Source organism: Oncorhynchus masou, chromosome 16, assembly GCF_036934945.1.
Source record: "Oncorhynchus masou masou isolate Uvic2021 chromosome 16, UVic_Omas_1.1, whole genome shotgun sequence".
Lineage (NCBI taxonomy): Eukaryota > Metazoa > Chordata > Actinopteri > Salmoniformes > Salmonidae > Oncorhynchus > Oncorhynchus masou.
The window spans coordinates 29,128,585-29,151,077 of record NC_088227.1 but is presented as its reverse complement, the minus strand read 5'-3'; the positions used below and the strand labels follow the sequence as shown (position 1 = coordinate 29,151,077).

Genomic DNA, 22,493 nt, shown 5'->3' with positions numbered 1-22,493 from the left:
ATTGTGAAACAAACAAGAAATAAGACAAAAAAACTGAAAACTTGAATGTGCATAACTCTTCACCCCTCAAAAGTCAATACTTTGTAGAGCCACCTTTTGCAGCAATTACAGATGCAAGTCTCTTGGGGTATGTCTCTATAAGCTTGGCACATCTAGCCACTGGGATATTTGCCCATTCTTCAAGGCAAAACTGCTCCAGCTCCTTCAAGTTGGATGTACAGCAATCTTTAATTCATACCACAGATTCTCAATTGGATTGAGGTCTGGGCTTTGACTAGGCCATTCCAAGACATTTAAACGTTTCCCCTTATATCACTCGAGTGTTGCTTTAGCAGTATGCTTAGGATCATTGTCCTGCTGGAAGGTGAACCTCCGTCTCATTCTCAAATCTCTGGAAGACTGAAACAGGTTTCCCTCAAGAATTTCCCTCTATTTAGCCCCATCCATCATTCCTTCAATTCTGACCAGTGTCCCTGTCCCTGCCGGTGGAAAACATCCCCATAGCATTTTTGAAACAAGTTATTTTTTTTCATTTCACTTCACCAATTTGGACTATTTTGTGTATGTCATTACATGAAATCCATATAAAAATCAATTTAAATTAGAGGTTGTAATAGAACAAAATAGGAAAATGCCAAGGGGGTGAATACTTTTGCAAGGCACTGTAAATCAAAACTAGACGATGAAATTATATTTGTGCCCCAGAGGGTTGTGTCTTGATCTGGTTGTTTCAGAGCTTGCGTAACCCTGTCATTGTACCACTGTTCATAATTGGTTTATCTAATAATCTTGTGATACAGTCATTATCTTGTGCATTCCTCTTCTGATGCACTAGCGCTCAGTTGATCAAATTCAATTCAATGAACTGTTCCACTGCATGTAGGACTGTGTTTGTACAGCACTGTGTTTGTCTTGTATCTAAGGCCTGCTACAACATACTAATGTGCTTATATTTGTCCTGTTTCCCACATGTACAAGTGTGTGAATTGGAAATGTTTTCCATGCCAATCCCAACTCTCCCTGAGACACCCTTGGTGATTAGGGTCATGGCCAGGGTCTGCCATTATCAACGGCGACCCTGGAGTATTTAGGGTTGAGTGCCTTGCTCAAGGGAACATTGACAGATTGTTCACAATTTCAGCTCAGGGATTCGGACTAGAGCCATTTCGATTACTGGCCCAACAGTCTAACCTCCAGGCTACCTGCCACCCAAAACACTCTCCTAAAACACTCTCCCAAAACACTCTCCCAAAACACTCTCCCAAAACACTCTCCCAAAACACTCTCCCAAAACACTCTCCCAAAACACTCTCCCAAAACACTCTCTCAAAACACTCTCCCAAAACACTCTCTCAAAACACTCTCTCAAAACACTCTCTCAAAACACTCTCCCAAAACACTCTCCCAAAACAAGTTTTCAGATTCATCTACTTTTCAAATGTTTTTGACCACAATATTACAATGCTACTGTAAAAACAAATGTGCTGAATCCTCCATAGATCTGACATTCTCCACAAGTGTGTGTGGCTGTGCACGTTTGTGTCTACATTCCAGGTAGTGGGCCAGTTCAAATAAGTATTCCACCTGGACAGGTATTTCATCAGGTCGTCTCATTCTCACTGTGATAAACATCTCTACACTCTAAAAGGGTTATTCAACTGTCCTCATTGGAGAACCCTTTGGAAAACCCTTTTTGGTTCAAGGTAAAAACACCTTTGTGTCCCACGTAGAACCTTTTTCACAGAGGTGAAAACTGTTCCGTATTTTATCGAACGGGTGGCAACCCTAAGTCTAAATATTGCTGTGACATTGCACAACCTTTAATGTTATGTAAAATTCTGGAAAATGAGTTTGCAACAAGCCAGGCGGCCTAAACCGTTGCATATACACTGACTCTGCATGCAATGAACACAAGAGAAGCGACACAATTTCCCTAGTTAATATTGCCTGCTAACATTAATTTATTTTAACTAAATATGCAGGTTTAAAAAATATATACTTCTGTGAATTGATTTTAAGAAAGGCATTGATGTTTATGGTTAGGTACAATCGTGCAACGATTGTGCTTTTTTCACGAATGCGCTTTTGTTAAATTATCCCCCGTTTGGCAAAGTAGGCTGTGATAAATTAACAGGCACCGCATTGCAACGCAGGACAAGCTAGTTAACCTAGTAATATCATCAACCATGTGTAGTTAACCGGTGATTATGTGAAGATTGATTGTTTTTTATAAGATAAGTTTAATGCTAGCTAGCAACCTACCTTGGCTCCTTGCTGCACTCACGTAACAGGTGATCAACCTGCCACCCAGTCTCCTCGTGGAATACAATGTAATCGGCCATAATCGGCATCAAAAAATGCCGATTACCGATTGTTATGAAAACTTGAAATCGGCCCTAATTAATCGGCCATGTCGATTAATCGGTCGACCTCTGGTACACTCCACCATATCCTCTGATATACTGTACACTCCACCATATCCTCTGATATACTGTACACTCCACCATCTCCTCTGATATACTGTACACTCCACCATCTCCTCTGATATACTGTACACTCCACCATCTCCTCTGATATACTGTACACTCCACCATCTCCTCTGATATACTGTACACTGAACCATCTCCTCTGATATACTGTACACTGAACCATCTCCTCTGATATACTGTACACTCAACCATCTCCTCTGATATACTGTACACTCCACCATCTCCTCTGATATACTGTACACTCCACCATCTCCTCTGATATACTGTACACTCCACCATCTCCTCTGATATACTGTACACTCCACCATCTCCTCTGATATACTGTACACTCCACCATGTCCTCTGATATACTGTACACTCCACCATATCCTCTGATATACTGTACACTCCACCATCTCCTGTGATATACTGTACACTCCACCATCTCCTCTGATATACTGTACACTCCACCATCTCCTGTGATATACTGTACACTCCACCATCTCCTGTGATATACTGTACACTCCACCATCTCCTGTGATATACTGTACACTCCACCATCTCCTGTGATATACTGTACACTCCACCATCTCCTCTGATATACTGTACACTCCACCATCTCCTGTGATATACTGTACACTCCACTATCTCCTCTGATATACTGTACACTGAACCATCTCCTCTGATATACTGTACACTCTACCATATCCTCTGATATACTGTACACTGAACCATCTACTCTGATATACTGTACACTCCACCATATCCTCTGATATACTGTACACTCCACTATATCCTCTGATATACTGTACACTCCACTATCTCCTCTGATATACTGTACACTCTACCATATCCTCTGATATACTGTACACTCCACCATATCCTCTGATATACTGTACACTACAGTGGCTCCTCTGTTAATCAATACCGTCTTCGTTTCATCCATCCAATTTCCATTCATCCATTCATTCAGTCATTCTTTTTAAGAAACCTCAGAGAGAGCAACTCAATCTTTATTTAGCTGAAGACAAAGGGACGAGATACTGTAAGGTGGTCTAGTGTCGGATCGCTGGCTTTTGATTTCTCCATGAGCCTATATGAGATGGTCTGGTTCTCTGGCTCGGGGAATTCGTTGAATGACCATATCATCGAAGTAATTGATACAAAAAAATCTAACCCTGTCTCTCTCTTCCTCTCTCCCTCTCTCTCCTCCTCCATCTTTCCAATGAGCCTTCAGTCATGTGACAATAGATTGCTTGTGTTTGATAGTCGAGGACTGCGGCAGCTATTTATTTTATGAAAAGAATAGCAATTCACCAACCACCCCATCCCACCTACCGCAAACAGTAACTAGCGTTTATCCCTGTCCACATACTGTATACACATTCAGAATATTTATCGAGGTGGCTTCTTTGATGGAGAATGAGAGATAGTGAGAGAGGGTTGGAGGTTGGGAGAGTGATATGAGAGGGGCTTGGAGTGTGATAGCATGTTAGGTCCATGTGTGTATGGGGGACTACCGAGAGAGGTGGGGGGGAGAGAGAGAGAGAGAGAGAGGGAGAGCACGCGCATCATGGCCCCATGCACTAACAGGCACTAAGGAATCTCACAGGGGAGTAGTTAAGGAGTCCTTATATAAAATGTGAATGTAGCATTGTGTATCCTGTCAATTCAAAATAAATGGAATGTGTTTTGACAGAAAGTGCTACTGCAGTCTATTATACTTTATTCAATTCTACAACAACTTAATGTGCACATGAAGATCTGTTTCTACGTTGAGCCTAAGATTCTATTAAATTCTCTCAGCATTCCAAAAGTGCGCTGCAGTAAACAGTGGAGGGTAGAGTGAACCAAAGGCCTGGCTTCAATCAGCAACCAATTAGCATGTTCCTGGAATCCTGTGACCAGTTCATGTCTTTGTTCCTCTCTCTCCCTCTCCCTCACCCCCTCTCTCTCACACTCCCTCACCTCTCTCTCCCCACGCTCTCTCCCTCCCTCCCTCACCCCCTCTCTCTCTCATTACACCCCTCTCTCTCACACTCCCTCACCTCTCTCTCCCCACGCTCTCTCCCTCCCTCCCTCACCTCTCTCTCTCCCTTCCCTCTCTCCATCCCTCTGAGTACACTATTATGTCTCATTGTCCGTCCATGTTTCTCATTACAGACAGACTGACTGAGAGACAGCTCATTTGTCAGGTTCCCTCGGGACCACTATCACAACTCAGTCACTCACATATACCTGCAGAGGTCTTAAGATTCATGTCATTATTATGAAACCACCACTCTGTTTTACATTGAGTAAGTGAGTAATCAAATATTCTCAGTGCACCAATTCAGTATCAGTTACATAGCTAATAGAATGAAGTATTTAAATGCAGAGAAGAACATGTTGGTCTATAGTTACTGTATATAGCAGAGAGTATCAATCCCATCATCATGTTTTATACAGTAAGTACAGTGCATGTGCCCCAAAGGGAATAGGGTGCCATTTGGGATGGAGACAGAGTGTTTTCACTGTAAGTCACAGCGTGTAATCACTTTGTCACTCTGTATACAGTGTGCGCTCTGTACTGTGTGATGTGCTCTATAGTGTTGGATCAGGGTCCCACGGGACACACTAGCTACCACAGCCAAAAATTCTCAATTGTGACTCGTTTCAGGAAACTGGACGTATGTCGCGCGTCACTACTTCACAGGGGAGCCATTTGAACGTAAACTTTTTTTGTTGTTGATCAAAATGCGTTTTTTGGCAGAAATGCCTTTTGAAACATGTGAACTTTCATGTGCCTTAATACAAACATATTTGCCAGTGTAAGGGGTGTGAACTGCACATCTCCAGCACATTATAATGCTGTAAGGGGTGTGAACTGCACATCTCCAGCACATTATAATGCTGTAAGGGGTGTGAACTGCACATCTCCAGCACATTAGAATGCTGTAAGGGGTGTGAACTGCACATCTCCTACACATTATAATGCTGTAAGGGGTGTGAACTGCACATCTCCAGCACATTAGAATGCTGTAAGGGGTGTGAACTGCACATCTCCTGCACATTAGAATGCTGTAAGGGGTGTGAACTGCACATCTCCTGCACATTAGAATGTTGTAAGGGGTGTGAACTGCACATCTCCTACACATTAGAATGTTGTAAGGGGTGTGAACTGCACATCTCCTGCACATTAGAATGCTGTAAGGGATGTGAACTGCACATCTCCAGCACATTAGAATGTTGTAAGGGGTGTGAACTGCACATCTCCTGCACATTAGAATGTTGTAAGGGGTGTGAACTGCACATCTCCTGCACATTATAATGCTGTAAGGGGTGTGAACTGCACATCTCCTGCACATTATAATGCTGTAAGGGGTGTGAACTGCACATCTCCTGCACATTATAATGCTGTAAGGGGTGTGAACTGCACATCTCCTGCACATTAGAATGTTGTAAGGGGTGTGAACTGCACATCTCCTGCACATTAGAATGCTGTGAGGGGTGTGAACTGGCGGCAGAGAAGTCAGACGCAGGAGAGAAATAACTGTGTTTCCAACGGCGCAGTTTATTAACAAAACCCACCAGAAAACAGAATAATAAAATAAATGGGTCCACAACCCGACACACCAAGACAGATGTGTTCAAGCACTACAATAAACAATCACCCACCAGGACAGATGTGTTCAAGCACTACAATAAACAATCACCCACAAGGACAGACGTTCACAAGCACTACAATAAACAATCACCCACAAGGACAGACGTTCACAAGCACTACAATAAACAATCACCCACAAGGACAGACGTTCACAAGCACTACAATAAACAATCACCCACAAGGACAGACGTTCACAAGCACTACAATAAACAATCACCCACAAGGACAGACGTTCACAAGCACTACAATAAACAATCACCCACAAGGACATGAGGGGGAACAGAGGGTTAAAAACACAACATGTAAATGATGGGATTGGAACCAGGTGTGATGGAAGACAAGACAAAACCAAAGGAAAATGAAAAGAGGATCAGCGATGGCTAGAAGGTCGGTAACTTTGACCGCGGAACGCCGCCTGAACAAGGAGAGGGACCAACTTTGGCGGAAGTGGTGACAGCCAGCTGTGAATACTGTTAAATGATGAGCCTAGTTGGTGTAGCCACGGAAAAGGCATAGTCTGCCATGTAGCACGCTTCTATCTATAACATAAGCTGCTCAGTAGTTGTAGTTAATCCTTTCTAACGCAGCTTTTTTTGAAAGACATCAAATTGTTGCTCTCCACTTTCTGGAGGACCGAGTTTTGAAATCAGTGGAATTAGAGTATGAAAGCTAAGGGGATGGAGAAAATTCTGGCCTTTGATTGCAAATATGCAGAAGGAGCTGAAAAGAGAACACACAAAAGGCTGTATAAAACACCTGTCTCCAGATTACATCTTCAATCTAATAGCAATCATGGCATCCGTGACGGAGAGGGAGAAGCGTCCATCGATGTATAAGGTTAAGATAGTCTAGCTAGCTTTTCTAATATTACACGTTTCTCATTCTGTCAGAAAGTCATTTTCATTTCAGTTAAAGCGTACTATTAGCTCGCTAGCTAACGTTACGTGTATGATCTGCATGGTAATATTGTTCGAACGCTCAACACCTGTTGAATATGGCCGGTGTCAGTAAACGTCGGCAGAAAAATCTCAATTAAATTGTTGCCAGCAGCACAGTTATAGTCACCAACGCTCTGGATAACATGAAAACAGCCTAACCAGCTTTGCTAGCTTTGCTAGGGTGAATAAAATGGTCAGAGTGAGCTGTTCTCTCATATGTCTGGAAGTAGCTAGCAAGCTAGCCAACGTTAGCCAGTTAGCTTGGGAGCTTGACTGCTGTTGTTAGGTCAGAACTCTCGGATCAACCCTACTCCTCAGCCAGAGAGTCAAGTGTGCGCTCTGAACACTCTGAATTTAGGAACAGACAATCTGACAATGCTCTGAGTTTACAAACGCCCAGGGCGCACACTGGCACTCCAGATTGAATTTACGAATACACCCGTGGTATAAACTAGCCTTTAGTCTTGAAACATTGGTTGTTAAGTACATGGACTCACAAGTAAATCCTTAAAGAGATGGGCGGGGCAAAGTCTTAAGAGGGTTTGAATGATGTTGAATGGGTGTAGACAAAGAAGAGCTCTCTGGCAGGTAGCCTAGTGGTTAAAGCGTTGGGCCAGTAACCGAAAGGTTGTTGGATTGAATCCCATGCATTCAGTTGTACAACTGTCTAGGTATCCCCCTTTCCCAGTAGGTTTACCAAAACATTCAAGGGCCATTTTCTCAACAGTGAGGTTTCAAGTTGATCAACTTTCAAAGCAGAATTACTTTCCCATTGTCCTTCAACTGTAGTTTATGGAAGTAATGTACCATTTTCTAGCTCTGAGTCTATACTTTTATCCACTGTAAAACACACAATTTAAAATTTTGCTACATAAGACCAAATCGAGCCGGTCGGTCACAATTGGCTATATTGTAAAAATGTATTAAAACAGAAATGGACTGTTTGGTCTTAATTTAGGGTTAGAGGTACAGTTAGGGATAGGGATAGGTTTAAATCACATTTTAAGAAGAGAAATTGTCTAAATGGGCAGGGTTTGTGACTTTGTGGCTGTGGTAACTAGTGACAACCTCAGTAGACAGTGAGGGCTCTAAAGGTATGTCTGTTTGTCTGTTTGTCTGTCTGTCTGTCTGTCTGTCTGTCTGTCTGTCTGTCTGTCTGTTTGTCTGTTACTCGGGGGATTAATATGCTTGAAAGGTTCCTGATCGTAATGGCTGAATCCTCCCGCTGTGACCCCCTCTTTCATCGACCACGGCGGACCACAGAGGTCACAGATGAAAGGAAATACTGACGTCTATTATCTATTATCCATTACAGGCCTTTAACTTCCATGACAACACATAAGCTCTGCTTCAATGTCCACTATCACTGGCATATACCACTTAGAATGAAGCATTGGCCATGCATTCCAAGTGGCACGCTTTGGATATCGCAACACAAGCATACTCTCAATGTAAACAGAATTGAGTTTTGGGATTTAAAGATTACATTACACAAGAAGCGTAATATTACGGTTTGTCCCTATTGAGACACCATAGCCAGTACACTTTTTCAAAATAAGTAACTCAAGAAATCTGCAATAAATGTTGATGTTTTTGCTAAGAGGGTCATAGTCGTGCAATTTTACATTTAACTAAGATGTTTGGTGCAGTATTTCTCCAGTGTAAAAATGTCCATGAAAAGTAGTCTTCTGTCATTGAATGACAACAAACACTTAATTGAAGAATTCCTACTGTTGACCAATCACTGACGAAGGGGCGTAGACTTCAACTACCGAACTTCGACAAGCCTGAAAATGTTGTCATAATATATGGGCGACCTGTTTTGACTGTGAAGCATACGGTCACTCTCCCCTGGGTCCTATTAAAGAGCTGCAGAGGACAAACAGACAGGAGTTTTATTTTCATGACTGACCAAAACAAATGTTCTCATGCTCTCTCTTTTACCTCTGCAGAAGACATATAGTGAGCACTATGTTTTGAACATCAAATCACAATAAAATCACAGAATCAAATCGAAAAACACAGAATCGCGGTAAATTGTGATACATATAGAATCGCAATGCATATCGTGTAATATCGTATTGTGAGGTCCCTGGCAATTCCCGGTCCTAACAGACAGGCAGACTGACACTGAGCTGGCTAGTTACCCAGAGCCCTGCTGTAAACAGAGACATCACTGGAACACTGTGCAAACATAAGCACTTTCCTGTCCTTTCTCTCTGGACTGGCCCCGAGTTGTACCATGGAACGTAAAGAAGAAAGTCCTGTAGCACAATAAGTGTCCCTGGTGTTTTGTCTTAACTCAGACTAGCTGTGTACAGTAGATAGAACCACAATGTCAACTAACAGGCCTCAATAGCCCCCTACTATTGTGTGTCTGTGCTGATTGTTTTGTGTGTGTGTGGTTGTGGCTGATACGGGGTATTGATTTACCGACCACATCATTTCATAGCATCTGGCTCCGTGTGTTTTCTCTACAGATAACAGTGGTTCTTTCAGGGCAGGCCAAGCGGGCCGAAAGCCTTTGTAGACAGTTCTCATTGAAATTCCACCAGAACTCTATTTTCACCCCTCTCACTTGGTCTAGATTAACCTGTTTGTGTAGGTTCCTGTGTGTGTGTGTGTGTGTGTGTGTGTGTGTGTGTGTGTGTGTGTGTGTGTGTGTGTGTGTTTGTGTAATATGCACCAACGTCATTGCTCTTGAGCATTAGCTGTTATGTGCTTATGTACCAATGACAACAAGCTCAGTCCGATGATGCTATGACACACCGCCCCAGACCATGACGGACCCTCAACCTCCAAATCGATCTCGCACCAGAGTACAGGCCTCGGTGTAACGCTCATTCCTTTGACGATAAACGCGAATCCGACCATCACCCATGGTGAGACAAAACCATGACTCGTCAGTGAAGAGCACTTTTTGCCAGTCCTGTCTGGTCCAGCAACGGTGGGTTTGTGCCCATAGGCGACGTTGTTTCCGGTTCTGTCTGGTGAGGACCTGCCTTACAACAGGCAGTTGCCATCCTGTACCTGTCCCGCAGGTGTGATGTTCGGATGTACCGATCCTGTGCTGGTGTTGTTACAAGTGGTCTGCCACTGCGAAGACGATCAGCTGTCAATCCTGTCTCCCTGTAGCGCTGTCTTAGGCGTCTCACAGTACGGACATTGCAATTTATTGCCCTGGCCACATTCACACTCCTCATGCCTCCTTGCAGCATCCCTATTGCACGTTCATGCAGATGAGCAGGGACCCTGAGCATCTTTCTTTTGGTGTTTTTCAGAGTCAGTAGAAAGGCCTCTTTAGTGTCCTACGTTTTCATAACTGTGACCTTAATTGCCTGTAAGCTGTTAGTGTCTTAACGACCGTCCCACAGGTGCATGTTCATTAATTGTTTGTAGTTCATTTAATAAGCATGTGAAACAGTGTTTAAACCCTTTACAATGAAGATCTATGAAGTTATTTGTATTTTTACGAATTATCTTTGAAAGACAGGGTCCTGAAAAATGGACCTTTCTTTTTTTGCTGAGTTTAGATTTCAGTTTTCCTTGACGGGAATGGCGGATAGGCGTAAACATCTACTTCTGGTACCAAATGCTGCAAGTTTGAATCCAGCGATAGGAAATTGTTTTTGAGATTTTGTATCAAGCCTATCCCAAACCTTAACCTGTTCCTTAATCATTCAGAGTTAATGCCTAAACTCAACCCGAACCTTAAAAATTCAAAGCTAATACCTAAACTTAAATGTGGCCTTTCTGAACAACTTCGAAATGTGTCATTTGAGAAACATGGATGAATGTCTAATTCTGATGTGAGACTGTGAGATCTTGTTGGAACATCACGTGAGGTTAGGTTAGCTTTATAGCAAGAACATCTTGAAAGAGTACTTCAATGATAGCAATGAGAATATATTTCTAAAGTGTAACTGAGATGACACGTACAGAAGTGGTTTGGGTAGACTGAACATAAACATGGAGAATGAGCAAGCCTGTCATGATGACCCAGTGGACGCACAGCGCCCTATTGAAAGGCTGAATGCTTTTCTCCTGTGCTTTTTCTGAGAAAGAACAATTCCCATCCATGAAAGTCAAAGCCCTCTGGGACTCGATTGTGGCTGATATCTTTTAACACTAGAACCGCTAAAACAGTCAAAAACATTTTTATTACCCTGGCATCTTTAAAGTCTTGCCATCCTCCATCCTTGACTTGGACTTTTCCTTAATAAGTCTATATAACACAATGTCGTTGTTAGAATCTTTATCACAAACAGAACTGGAGTTCTAACCAGTTTTAAGAGGGCATTTCATTTTTTTGAATTGTTTCCCCGTTGCCCCTCCTTCTCCCCACTTTAGGGCCTCTTCCGACAGTTGAAAGTGCCCCGCTGATAATCACCCAGATAATTGCTTCGAAACTGGACCGAAACTAATTTCACACATCCTGTATAACAACAGATGAAATAAATTAAGTAAAGTATGATGGGGAGAATGGGTGAGTGGGAAGCCAACGACGCATAATTATGTCATCACCAATTGTGAATGAAGAACAGGGCGGGCCATTCTATTGTACTGATCCACCCTTATTATAATCTTAAAATGGTATGTACCTAATATCAGTCCACCGAATCCAAGCAGTCTACTCTGACCTACATGGAGTAGGCTACACAGTGAGAGCGAGCGCAATTGTACATGTTAAACGGATTTCAATATCTGGGAAAATATCCACAATGGTCAGCATCAGGTGCGCGAGTGTCGGAGACCTTGCTTAAGCAAGGGGAGAAATCTTACCATGGACAATTTCTTAACTTCACTGTCATCCGCGAACAATTTGCTTGCAAAAAAAAACAAGTCTGGCTGGTACCATGAACAAAGTGAGACGGGAGCTGCCTCCCTCTGCGCAAAATAAGGCACGTGCACAGGCGTTGTAATCCACAAAGAATAACAAGACAACGGAACACAATTAAGCGAAAACCGGAAACCATTGTGCATAACAACAAAACAAAGGTATATCAGTGTGTCAAATGTGTTGTCAAGTGTTAGGACAAGGGATACCAGCTATATTATATCCAACATGCCATTGAGTGAAAACGCGCACAATATAAGCACACGCTGACAATAATTTACTATTTTTTGACTGTTGTCATATCGCCACTTATATTAATTATAATGCCACTATTGTTTTTATGCCGAGTTTCACTATTTATCAAGGCCACTTGGTGCTTATAATTTATGTTTAGGCTACTGATGTTTCATAATTTGGCCATGCGTATTAGTGGTTCGGGTATTTTTATATTTATTTTGTTGTAAAAAAAAACTGTTATCGTGTTCCAACACATGCTTTCGGTTTCATTCTTGTTACAAAGGCACGCCACAAATACAATTTATTGAACACTTGAAGTTTGTTATTATTGTATTTTTTACGTATAGCCTACAGTAACATAAACGAATTAAAATGCTATTGTGTTATTTGAGATAAAATAAAGATCGCATTCTAATGTTACCCAAGGCCTTCATAGACACAACCAAATTATTATTTTTGCGATTGCATATATGAAATATATGAATGACACTTTTAGAATGTTGCAGTCAGAATGACTGCTCATTAGCTTGAAGGGGGGGTCCCTCGCGGCCTAGCGGTTCAAGTGTTAATCTTCCTATAGTGTGTCTATCTGGTTCCCTGGGAGCAGTGAGAATGATTCCAACCATGGGAGGGGAAATCTGTGATTCGTAGAGGAAGATCATTGACTTAATATTGAATGGAGTTGGAGAAGTTATGGAGGTAGATAACGTTATGAAGTTAAAGAGAATTGTGTTATGAAGAGGAAGTTATGAGGATCTAGTAATGTGGATCAAGCTATGATGATCAAGTTAGAAGAATCAAGTTATGAGAATCAAATTATGAGAATTAAGTTATGAGGTTGAGAGAGATTATTTTCTGTGAGTGGCGAGGACAGGAACAGCCAGTTCCCTCTCAACTGTAATCTGGTCTAATAGTCCCATCAAGCTGAAGACGTGGAGCTGAGAGAGAGCTCCTGCTCCATTGACCAGGCCTCTGGGGGATAACGGTTAGCCACATTGACCATCAGCTTATTCAGATGGGCACACCATTAAAGGACAGTGCCTTCAGAAAGTATTCACACCCCTTGACTTTTCCAACATTTTGTTGTGCTACAGCCTTAATTTAAAATGAATGAAATAGAGATTGTTTTAGTCACTGGCCTACACGCAATTCCCCATAATATCAAAGTGGAAATTAATTACAAATGAAAAGCTGAAAAATCTTGAGTCAATAAGTATTGAACCCTTTTGTTATGGTAAGCCTAAATAACTTCAGGAGTAAAACATGTGCCTAACAAGTCATAATCAATTGCATGGACTCACTCTGTGTGCAACAATCGTCTTTAACATGATTTTTGAATGAGTACCTCATCTCTGTACCCCACACATACAATTATCTGTATAGTCCCTCAGTTGAGCAGTGAATTTCAAACAGATGTTGAATATCTCTTCGAGCATGTTGAAATTATTAATTACAGTTTGGATGGTGTGTCAATACACCCAGTCACTACAAAGATACAGATTTCCTTCCTAACTCAGTTACCGGAGAGGAAGGAAACCACTCAGGGTTTCATTAAAACAGTTACAGAGTTTAATGACTGTGATAGGAGAAAACTGAGGATGGATCAACAACACTGCACTGTAGTTACTTCCCAATACTAACCTAATTGACAGAGTGAAAAGAAGGAAGCCTGTACAGAATACAAATATTCCAAAACATGCATCATGTTGGCAACTAAAGTAATACTGCAAAATAATGTGGCAAAGCATTTTGTTTTTTTGTCCTAAATACAAAGTGTTATGTTCGGGTCAAATACAATACAACACATTACTGAGTACCACTCTACATATTTACAAGCATAGTGGTGGCTGCATCATGTTATGGGTATGTTTATAATCTTTAAGGACTGGGGAGTTTTTCAGGATAAAGGAGAAACGGAATGGAGCTAAGCACAGGCAAAAACTTAGAGGAAAATCTGGTTCAGTCTGTTTGCTTTCAGCAGGATAATAACCTAAAACACAAGGCCAAATCTACACTGGAGTTGCCGAGTTACAGTTTTGACTTAAATATGCTTGAAAATCTATCGCAACCTGAAAATGGCTGTTTAGCAATGATCAATGTTTCCCAATTCCAGGTGCGAAAATCTCTTAGAGAGACTTACCCAGAAAGGTAATTCTAACATGACTCAGGGGGTTGAATACTTATCTAATCGAGATATATTAGTGTTTTATTTTTCTCATTAATATATCTTTCACTTTGACATTACATAATATTTGGTACAGATCGTTAAATTAAATCCATTTTAATCCCATTTTGTAATTATTTCTGAAGGCACTGTAGCTAAAAATACAGTGCCTTGCAAAAGTATTCACCCCCCTTGGCGTTTTTCCTATTTTGTTGCATTACAACCTGTAATTTAAATTGATTTTATGTGGATTTCATGCAATAGACACAAAATAGTCCAAATTAGTGAAGTGAAAAAAAATACTTGTTTCAAAATGTAAAAACATTACAAACAATTACCTTCAGAAGTCACATAATTAGTTAAATAAATTCCAAAGTCCAATCTAAGATCGCATGATCTGTCACATGATCTCACTATATATACACCTGTTCTGAAAGGCCACAGAGTCTGCAACACCACTAAGCAAGGGGCACCACCAAGTAAGCAGCACTATGAAGACCAAGGAGCTCTCCAAACAGGTTAGGGACAAAGTTGTGGAGAAGTACAGATCAGGTTTGGGTTATAAAAAAAATATCAGAAACTTTGAACATCCCACGGAGCACCATTACATCCATTATTAAAAAATGGAAAGACTATGGCACCACAACAAACCTGCCAAGAGAGGGCAGCCCACCAAAACTCACGGACCAGGCAACTAGGGCATTAATCAGAGAGGCAATAAAGAGACCAAAGATAACCGTGAAGGAGCTGCAAAGCTCCACAGAGGAGATTGGAGTATCTGTCCATAGGACCACTTTAAGCCGTACACTCCACAGAGCTGGGCTGTACGGAAGAGTGGCCAGAAAAAAATAAGCAAACATGTTTGGTGTTCGCCAAAAGGCATGTGGGAGACTCCCCGAACATATGGAAGAAGGTACTCTGGTCAGATGAGACTAAAATTGAGCTTTTTGGCCATCAAGGAAAACCTTATGTCTGGCGCAACCCAACACCTCTCATCACCCTGAGAACGCCATCCCCACAGTGGAGCATGGTGGTGGCAGCATCATGCTGTAGGGATGTTTTTCATTGGCAAGGACTGGGAAACTGGTCAAATTCGAAGAAATGATGGATGGCGCTAAATACAAGGAAATTCTCGAGGGAAACCTGTTTCAGTCTTCCAGAGATTTGAGACTGGGACGGCGGTTCATCTTCCAGCAGGACAATGACCCTAAGCATACTGATGAAGCAACACTCAAGTGGTATAAGGGGAAACATTTAAATGTCTTGGAATGGCCTAGTCAAAGCCCAGACCTCAATCCAATTGAGAATCTGTGGTATGACTTAAAGAATGCTGTACAGCAGCGGAACCCATCCAACTTAAAGGAGCTGGAGCAGTTTTGCCTTGAAAAATGGGCAAAAATCCCAGTGGCTAGATGTGCCAAGCTTATAGAGATAAACCCCAAGAGACTTGCAGCTGTAATTGCAGCAAAAGGTGTCTCTACAAAGTATTGACTTTGGGGGGTGAATAGTTATACATGCTCAAGTTTTCTGTTTTTTTTCAGCAATCGTTTGTTTCATAATAAAAAATATTTTGCATCTTCAAAGTGGTAGGAATGTTGTGTAAGTTAAATGATACAACCTCCCCAAAATCCATGTTAATTCCAGGTTGTAAGGCAACAATGTAGGAAAAATGTCAAAGGGGGTGAATACTTTCGCAAGCCACTGTATACCAAACAATGAACACAAGCAGTTGTCTGTTATGAAGAATATGGAATCGTCAGCATTCTGTTTGACTTTTCTATGTGCAATGCTACATATGTTGTGTCTTGTTAAAATGAACAAGTCTCTGGCGTTCCTAAGTCACCTGTTTGTTATAGAACATACATGGTTCTTAATCACAAAGAATATGGAATCGTCAGATTCTATGTTTCTATACCCCTGGCATTTCCATCAGTACTGACCAGGCGGGCCTGTGTCTGTAAGAAACAGATCCCAGACGTAGACAACACGTGAAATCCCTGGCAAGCCTGTTTAGACACATCTGACCTTCATTAACTACACAACAGCCCATCTCACATCAACACTGTGTCGGGCTGGCTCTGTCTGTCTGCTACAACTAGCTGTTGTCTGAGATGACGCCACTCATCTCGAGGGACATTAAAGTAACCCACAAACCCACATAATAACCTATTTATAATTTAAAAAACAAACATTTGTTAGGGTGCTTGTGATTTTGCTTCTTGGCCAGGGCTCTCTTTGTCTCAATGGGACTGGCCTTGTTGAATAAATACAAATATTTTTTTATCTACCCTGTGTCCTTCCATAATAGAAGCAGGGACTTGGCTGTTTTTTATTGTAAAATGAGGATGAGGCTGAGATAGAGGTACTAGCAGGGGTACAGTAGAGGATGAGGTAGAGGTAGAGACTCAAACACACCAGCTGGCTGGTTTGTTTACGGACATATTCAATCAATCTTTATCCCAGTCTGCTGTCCCCACATGCTTCAAGAGGGCCACCATGTTCCTGTTCCCAAGAAAGCGAAGGTAACTGAGCTAAATGACTACCGCCCCGTAGCACTCACTTCCGTCATCATGAAGTGCTTTGAGAGACTAGTCAAGGACCATATCACCTCCACTCTACCCGACACCCTAGACCCACTCCAATTTGCTTACCGCCCCAATAGGTCCACAGATGACGCAATTGCAATCACATTGCACACTGCCCTAACCCATCTGGACAAGAGGAATACCTATGTAAGAATGCTGTTCATCGACTACACCTCAGCATTTAACAACATGGTACCCTACAAACTCGTCAATAAGCTCGAGACCCTGGGACTCGTCTCCGCCCTGTGCATCTGGGTCCTGGACCTCCTGACGGGCTGCCCCCAGGTGGTTAGGGTAGGTAACAACATCTCCACCCCGCTGATCCGCAACACTGGGGCCCCACAAGGGTGATTTCTCAGCCCTCTCCTGTACTCCCTGTTCACCCATGAGTGCGTGGCCACGCACGCTTCCCACTCAATCATCAAGTTTGCAGATGACACTACAGTGGTAGGCTTGATTACCAACAATGATGAGACGGCCTAAAGGGAGGAGGAGAGGGCCCTCGGAGTGTGGTGTCAGGAAAATAACCTCACACTCAATGTCAACAAAACATAGGAGATGATCGTGGACTTCAGGAAACAGCAGAGGGAGCAACCCCCTATCCACATCGACGGGACAGTAGTGGAGAGGGTGGAAAGTTTTAAGTTCATCGGCGTACTCATCACGGACAAACTGAAATAGTCCAACCACCAGACAGCGTGGTGAAGAAGGCGCAGCAGCGCCTCTTCAACCTCAGGAAGCTGAAGAAATTCGGCTTGTCACCAAAAACACTCACAAAACTTTACAGATGCACAATCGAGAGCATCCTGTCGGGCTGCATCACCGCCTGGTACAGTAACTGCTCCTTCCACAACCGTAAGGCTCTCCAGAGGGTAGTGAGGTCTGCACAACACATCACCGGGGGAAAACTACCTGCCCTCCAGGACACCTACACCACCCGATGTCACAGGAAGTCCAAAAAGATCATCAAGGACAACAACCACCCGAGCCACTGCCTGTTCACCCCGCTATCATCTAGAAGGCGTGGTCAGGACAGGTGCATTAATGCGGGGACCGAGAGACTGAAAAACAGCTTTTATCTGAAGGCCATCAGACTGTTAAACAGCCATCACTAACATTGAGTGGCTGCTGCCAACATACTGACTCAACTCCAGCCACTTTAATAATGGAAAAATTGATGTAATAAATGTATCACTAGTCACTTTTAACAACACCACTTTATATAATGCTTACATACCCTACATTACTCATCTCATATGTATATACTGTACTCTGTACCATCTACTGCATCTGCCTATGCAGTTTGGCCATCACTCATTCATATATTTTTATGTACCTATTCTTATTAATTCCTTTACACGTGTGTGTGTATAAGGTAGTTGTTTTGAAATTGTTAGGTTAGATTACTTGTTAGATATCTCAACCTCTAGTATTTATGCTGCAGTAGTTTATGTGTTGGGGGGCTAAGGGTCAGTTTGTTATATCTGGTGTACTTCTCCTGTCCTATCCGGTATCCTGTGTGAATTTAAGTATGCTCTCTCTAATTCTCTCTTTCTCTCTTTCTTTCTCTATCTCGGAGGACCTGAGCCCTAGGACCATGCCTCAGGACTACGTGGCATGATGACTCCTTGTTGTCCCCAGTCAACCTGGCCGTGCTGCTGCTCCAGTTTCAACTGTTCTGCCTGTGATTATTATTATTTGACCATGCTGGTCATTTATGAACATTTGAACATCTTGGCCATGTTCTGTTATAATCTCCACCCGGCACAGCCAGAAGAGGACTGGCCACCCCACATAGCCTGGTTCCTCTAGGTTTCCTCCTAGGTTTTGGCCTTTCTATGGAGTTTTTCCTAGCCACCGTGCTTCTACACCTGCATTGCTTGCTGTTTGGGGTTTTAGGCTGGGTTTCTGTACAGCACTTTGAGATATCAGCTGATGTTTGAAGGGCTATATAAATACATTTGATTTGATTTGATATTACCGCATGATCGGAACTAGAAGCACAAGCATTTCGCTACACTCGTATTAACATCTGCTAACCATGCATATGTGACAAATAAATGTGATTTGATTTGATGTAGAGGCTGTGGTAGAGGTAGAGGCTGAGGTACAGGCTGAAATTTGATTTGATTTGATTTAGATAGAGGTAAAGATAGAGGTAGAGTTAGAAGGGCTTTATATATAATTTTGATTGATTAAAGCTGCAATATTTAACTTTTCGGGTGACCTGACCAAACTCATTGAAAGCAAGTCTAAGAAGTGGTAAATCTGTTCTATGTACGCTATTTCTATGCTTCCCGTTCTTTAGTTTAGTTTTTGCATCTCTTACACCATCTCTTACACTTGCGTCTCTGTACACCAGCTTCAAACAGCTGAAAATACAATATTTTTGGTTATTGAAAATATATTTCACAGCGGTTTAGATGATACAATGATTCTCTGCACTGCTTGTTTTGTCACATAAACTGAAATTAGGCGAACTATTAGAATTTTTGGAACTAGGACATTTTTACATATTGCACCTTTAAAGTGAGGCATTAATGGCCTTTAAAGTGAGGCATGAATGGCCAGAGAGCCAAATATGCCTGACAGATTCTCTGACGGTTGCAGATAGTTTGCCAATGTGAGAATGCGTACATATTCCTATGAGATTGGTCACAACCAACTAAAATTCAGTTTGGCGTCAAAAGCAACAGCTGCCAGTGTGTTGGTATGCATCATTAGCAGGCTGTCTGCTCTTCAGTCTGCTCTTAGAAGGAGAGCATCACAAAGGGCCATTCCATCCAAATACTACAATTTAATATGTTGTTGTTTCCAATAGCAATTAGTGATTCGTGCCAACGGTCGTTATGTCGAAGTCTCCTTGACTCCTGGTGTAGCAGCTGTAGCCAGAATGCGACACTCAGACACACCCAAGGCCATGACATTGCTCAATAACACTAAGCTGTGCCTCGTTTGAAGTAGTGCCTGTTACATAGCAACACACACACACACACACACACACACACACACACACACACACACACACACACACACACACACACCATTGTACAGTGATATCCAGTTCTGTATCCATCTGAAGATATATTAAAATGTCTGTGTCTCTGTCTCTCTCTTCCTCTTTCACCTCATATTCCTGTCCAGCCTACATAAAACTAAAAAAAAATCCTATTAGCTTGTCTGTCTTCCAGTATTTCTCATAAAACCCTGTTATATATCCTATTAGCTTGTCTGTCTTCCAGTATTTCTCATAAAGCCCTGTTATATATCCTATTAGCTTTTCTGTCTTCCAGTATTTCTCATAAAACCCTGTTATATATCCTATTAGCTTGTCCGTCTTCCAGTATTTCTCATAAAGCCCTGTTATATATCCTATTAGCTTGTCTGCCTTCCAGTATTTCTCATAAAGCCCTGTCATAAACTTTGGAACTGAGTTTTTGGCAGAAAGACAATAAGGCTGTGTTTAGACAGGAAGCCCAATTCTGATTTTTTTTTTTTTTTACCAATTTTTCTTTTGACTAATCAGATCAGTTCTGAAAAAGATCTGATGTGAAAAGATCTGATGCGATCTTTTTAGTGGAATTAGTGGAAAAAAGATCAGAAATGGTCTGCTTGATCTGGATCTATTTGAATCGTGCACTGAGCAGAAGTCACTGGCCCGACTGACTTACCTTTGGCGTTTTTGTGCATTTTCCATTCCTGGCGTCCTTGATGTAGGCAACGTCCAGGAGATCAGTGTCCTATAAACAAGCAACAGAAATAGAGTGGTAAGATTCAGTCACATGTGGGTTTGTCCAGTGGGTGTGTGTGTAAGATAGTGGATAGGAAACACATCAGCCTTTGTTGCCTGGGGGAACCCTTTGGAGAGGATGAGATGTGTGTCACCTAGTCTAGAAACACAAACATTCACTGTCGTACAATGACACACTCACTATCGTATGGGTCGGCAGGTAGCCTAGTGGTTAGAGCGTTGGACTCGTAACTGAAAGGTTGCTAGATTGAATCACCGAGCTGACAAGGTGAAAATCTGTCGTTCTGCCCCTAAACAAGGCAGTTCACCCATTGTTCCCAGGCCGTCAATGAAAATAAGATTTTTTTCTTAACTGACTTGCCTAGTTAAATAAAGGTTTAAAAAAATAACACACTCACTGTCGTACAGTAACACTCACTGTCGTACAATAACACTCACTGTCGTACATTAACACACTCACTGTCGTACAGTAACACTCACTGTCGTACAATAACACTCACTGTCGTACATTAACACACTCACTGTCGTACAATAACACTCACTGTCGTACATTAACACACTCACTGTCGTACATTAACACACTCACTGTCGTACAATAACACTCACTGTCGTACAATAACACTCACTGTCGTACAATAACACTCACTGTCATACAATAACACTCACTGTCGTACAATAACACTCACTGTCGTACATTAACACTCACTGTCATACAATAACACTCACTGTCATACATTAACACACTCACTGTCGTACAATAACACTCACTGTCGTACAGTAACACTCACTGTCGTACAATAACACTCACTGTCGTACAGTAACACTCACTGTCGTACATTAACACACTCACTGTCGTACAATAACACTCACTGTCGCACACTCACTGTCGCATATTAACACACTCACTGTCACTGTCATACATTAACACACTCACTGTCGTACAAATAACACTCACTGTCGTACAGTAACACTCACTGTCGCATAATAACACTCACTAATAACACTCACTGTCGTACAGTAACACTCACTGTCGTACAATAACACTCACTGTCGTACATTAACACACTCACTGTCGTACAATAACACTCACTGTCGTACATTAACACACTCACTGTCGTACATTAACACACTCACTGTCGTACAATAACACTCACTGTCGTACATTAACACACTCACTGTCGTACAATAACACTCACTGTCGTACATTAACACACTCACTGTCGTACATTAACACACTCACTGTTGTACAATAACACTCACTGTCGTACAATAACACACTCACTGTCGTACAATAACACTCACTGTCGTACAGTAACACTCACTGTCGTACAATAACACACTCACTGTCGTACAATAACACTCACTGTCGTACAATAACACTCACTGTCGTACAATAACACTCACTGTCGTACAATAACACACTCACTGTCGTACAATAACACTCACTGTCGTACAATAACACTCACTGTCGTACAGTAACACTCACTGTCGTACAGTAACACTCACTGTCGTACAATAACACTCACTTTCGTACATTAACACACTCACTGTCGTACAATAACACTCACTGTCGTACAATAACACTCACTGTCGTACAGTAACACTCACTGTCGTACAGTAACACTCACTGTCGTACAATAACACTCACTTTCGTACATTAACACACTCACTGTCGTACAATAACACTCACTGTCGTACATTAACACACTCACTGTCGTACAATAACACTCACTTTCGTACATTAACACACTCACTGTCGTACAATAACACTCACTGTCGTACAATAACAATTAGGCCACAAGTAGGTAACACGTATTCCTAAATGGACTGATGTCCTGCCAAACAGTGGATTCACACACTTAGACAC

At 41.9% G+C, this 22,493-nt stretch overlaps 1 protein-coding gene across 10 annotated transcripts in view; it reads right to left on the bottom strand.

The window, feature by feature from the left end:
• Window positions 1-22,493, bottom strand: part of LOC135557796 (1-phosphatidylinositol 4,5-bisphosphate phosphodiesterase beta-1-like) — a 232,148-nt gene that overhangs the window by 160,192 nt on the left and 49,463 nt on the right. For all 10 annotated transcript variants that reach the window (XM_064991408.1, XM_064991409.1, XM_064991410.1 and 7 more), the window contains exon 3: window positions 20,547-20,615. In XM_064991408.1, the coding sequence (XP_064847480.1) occupies window positions 20,547-20,615 (69 nt within the window). The remainder of the gene's footprint in view (window positions 1-20,546; window positions 20,616-22,493) is intronic.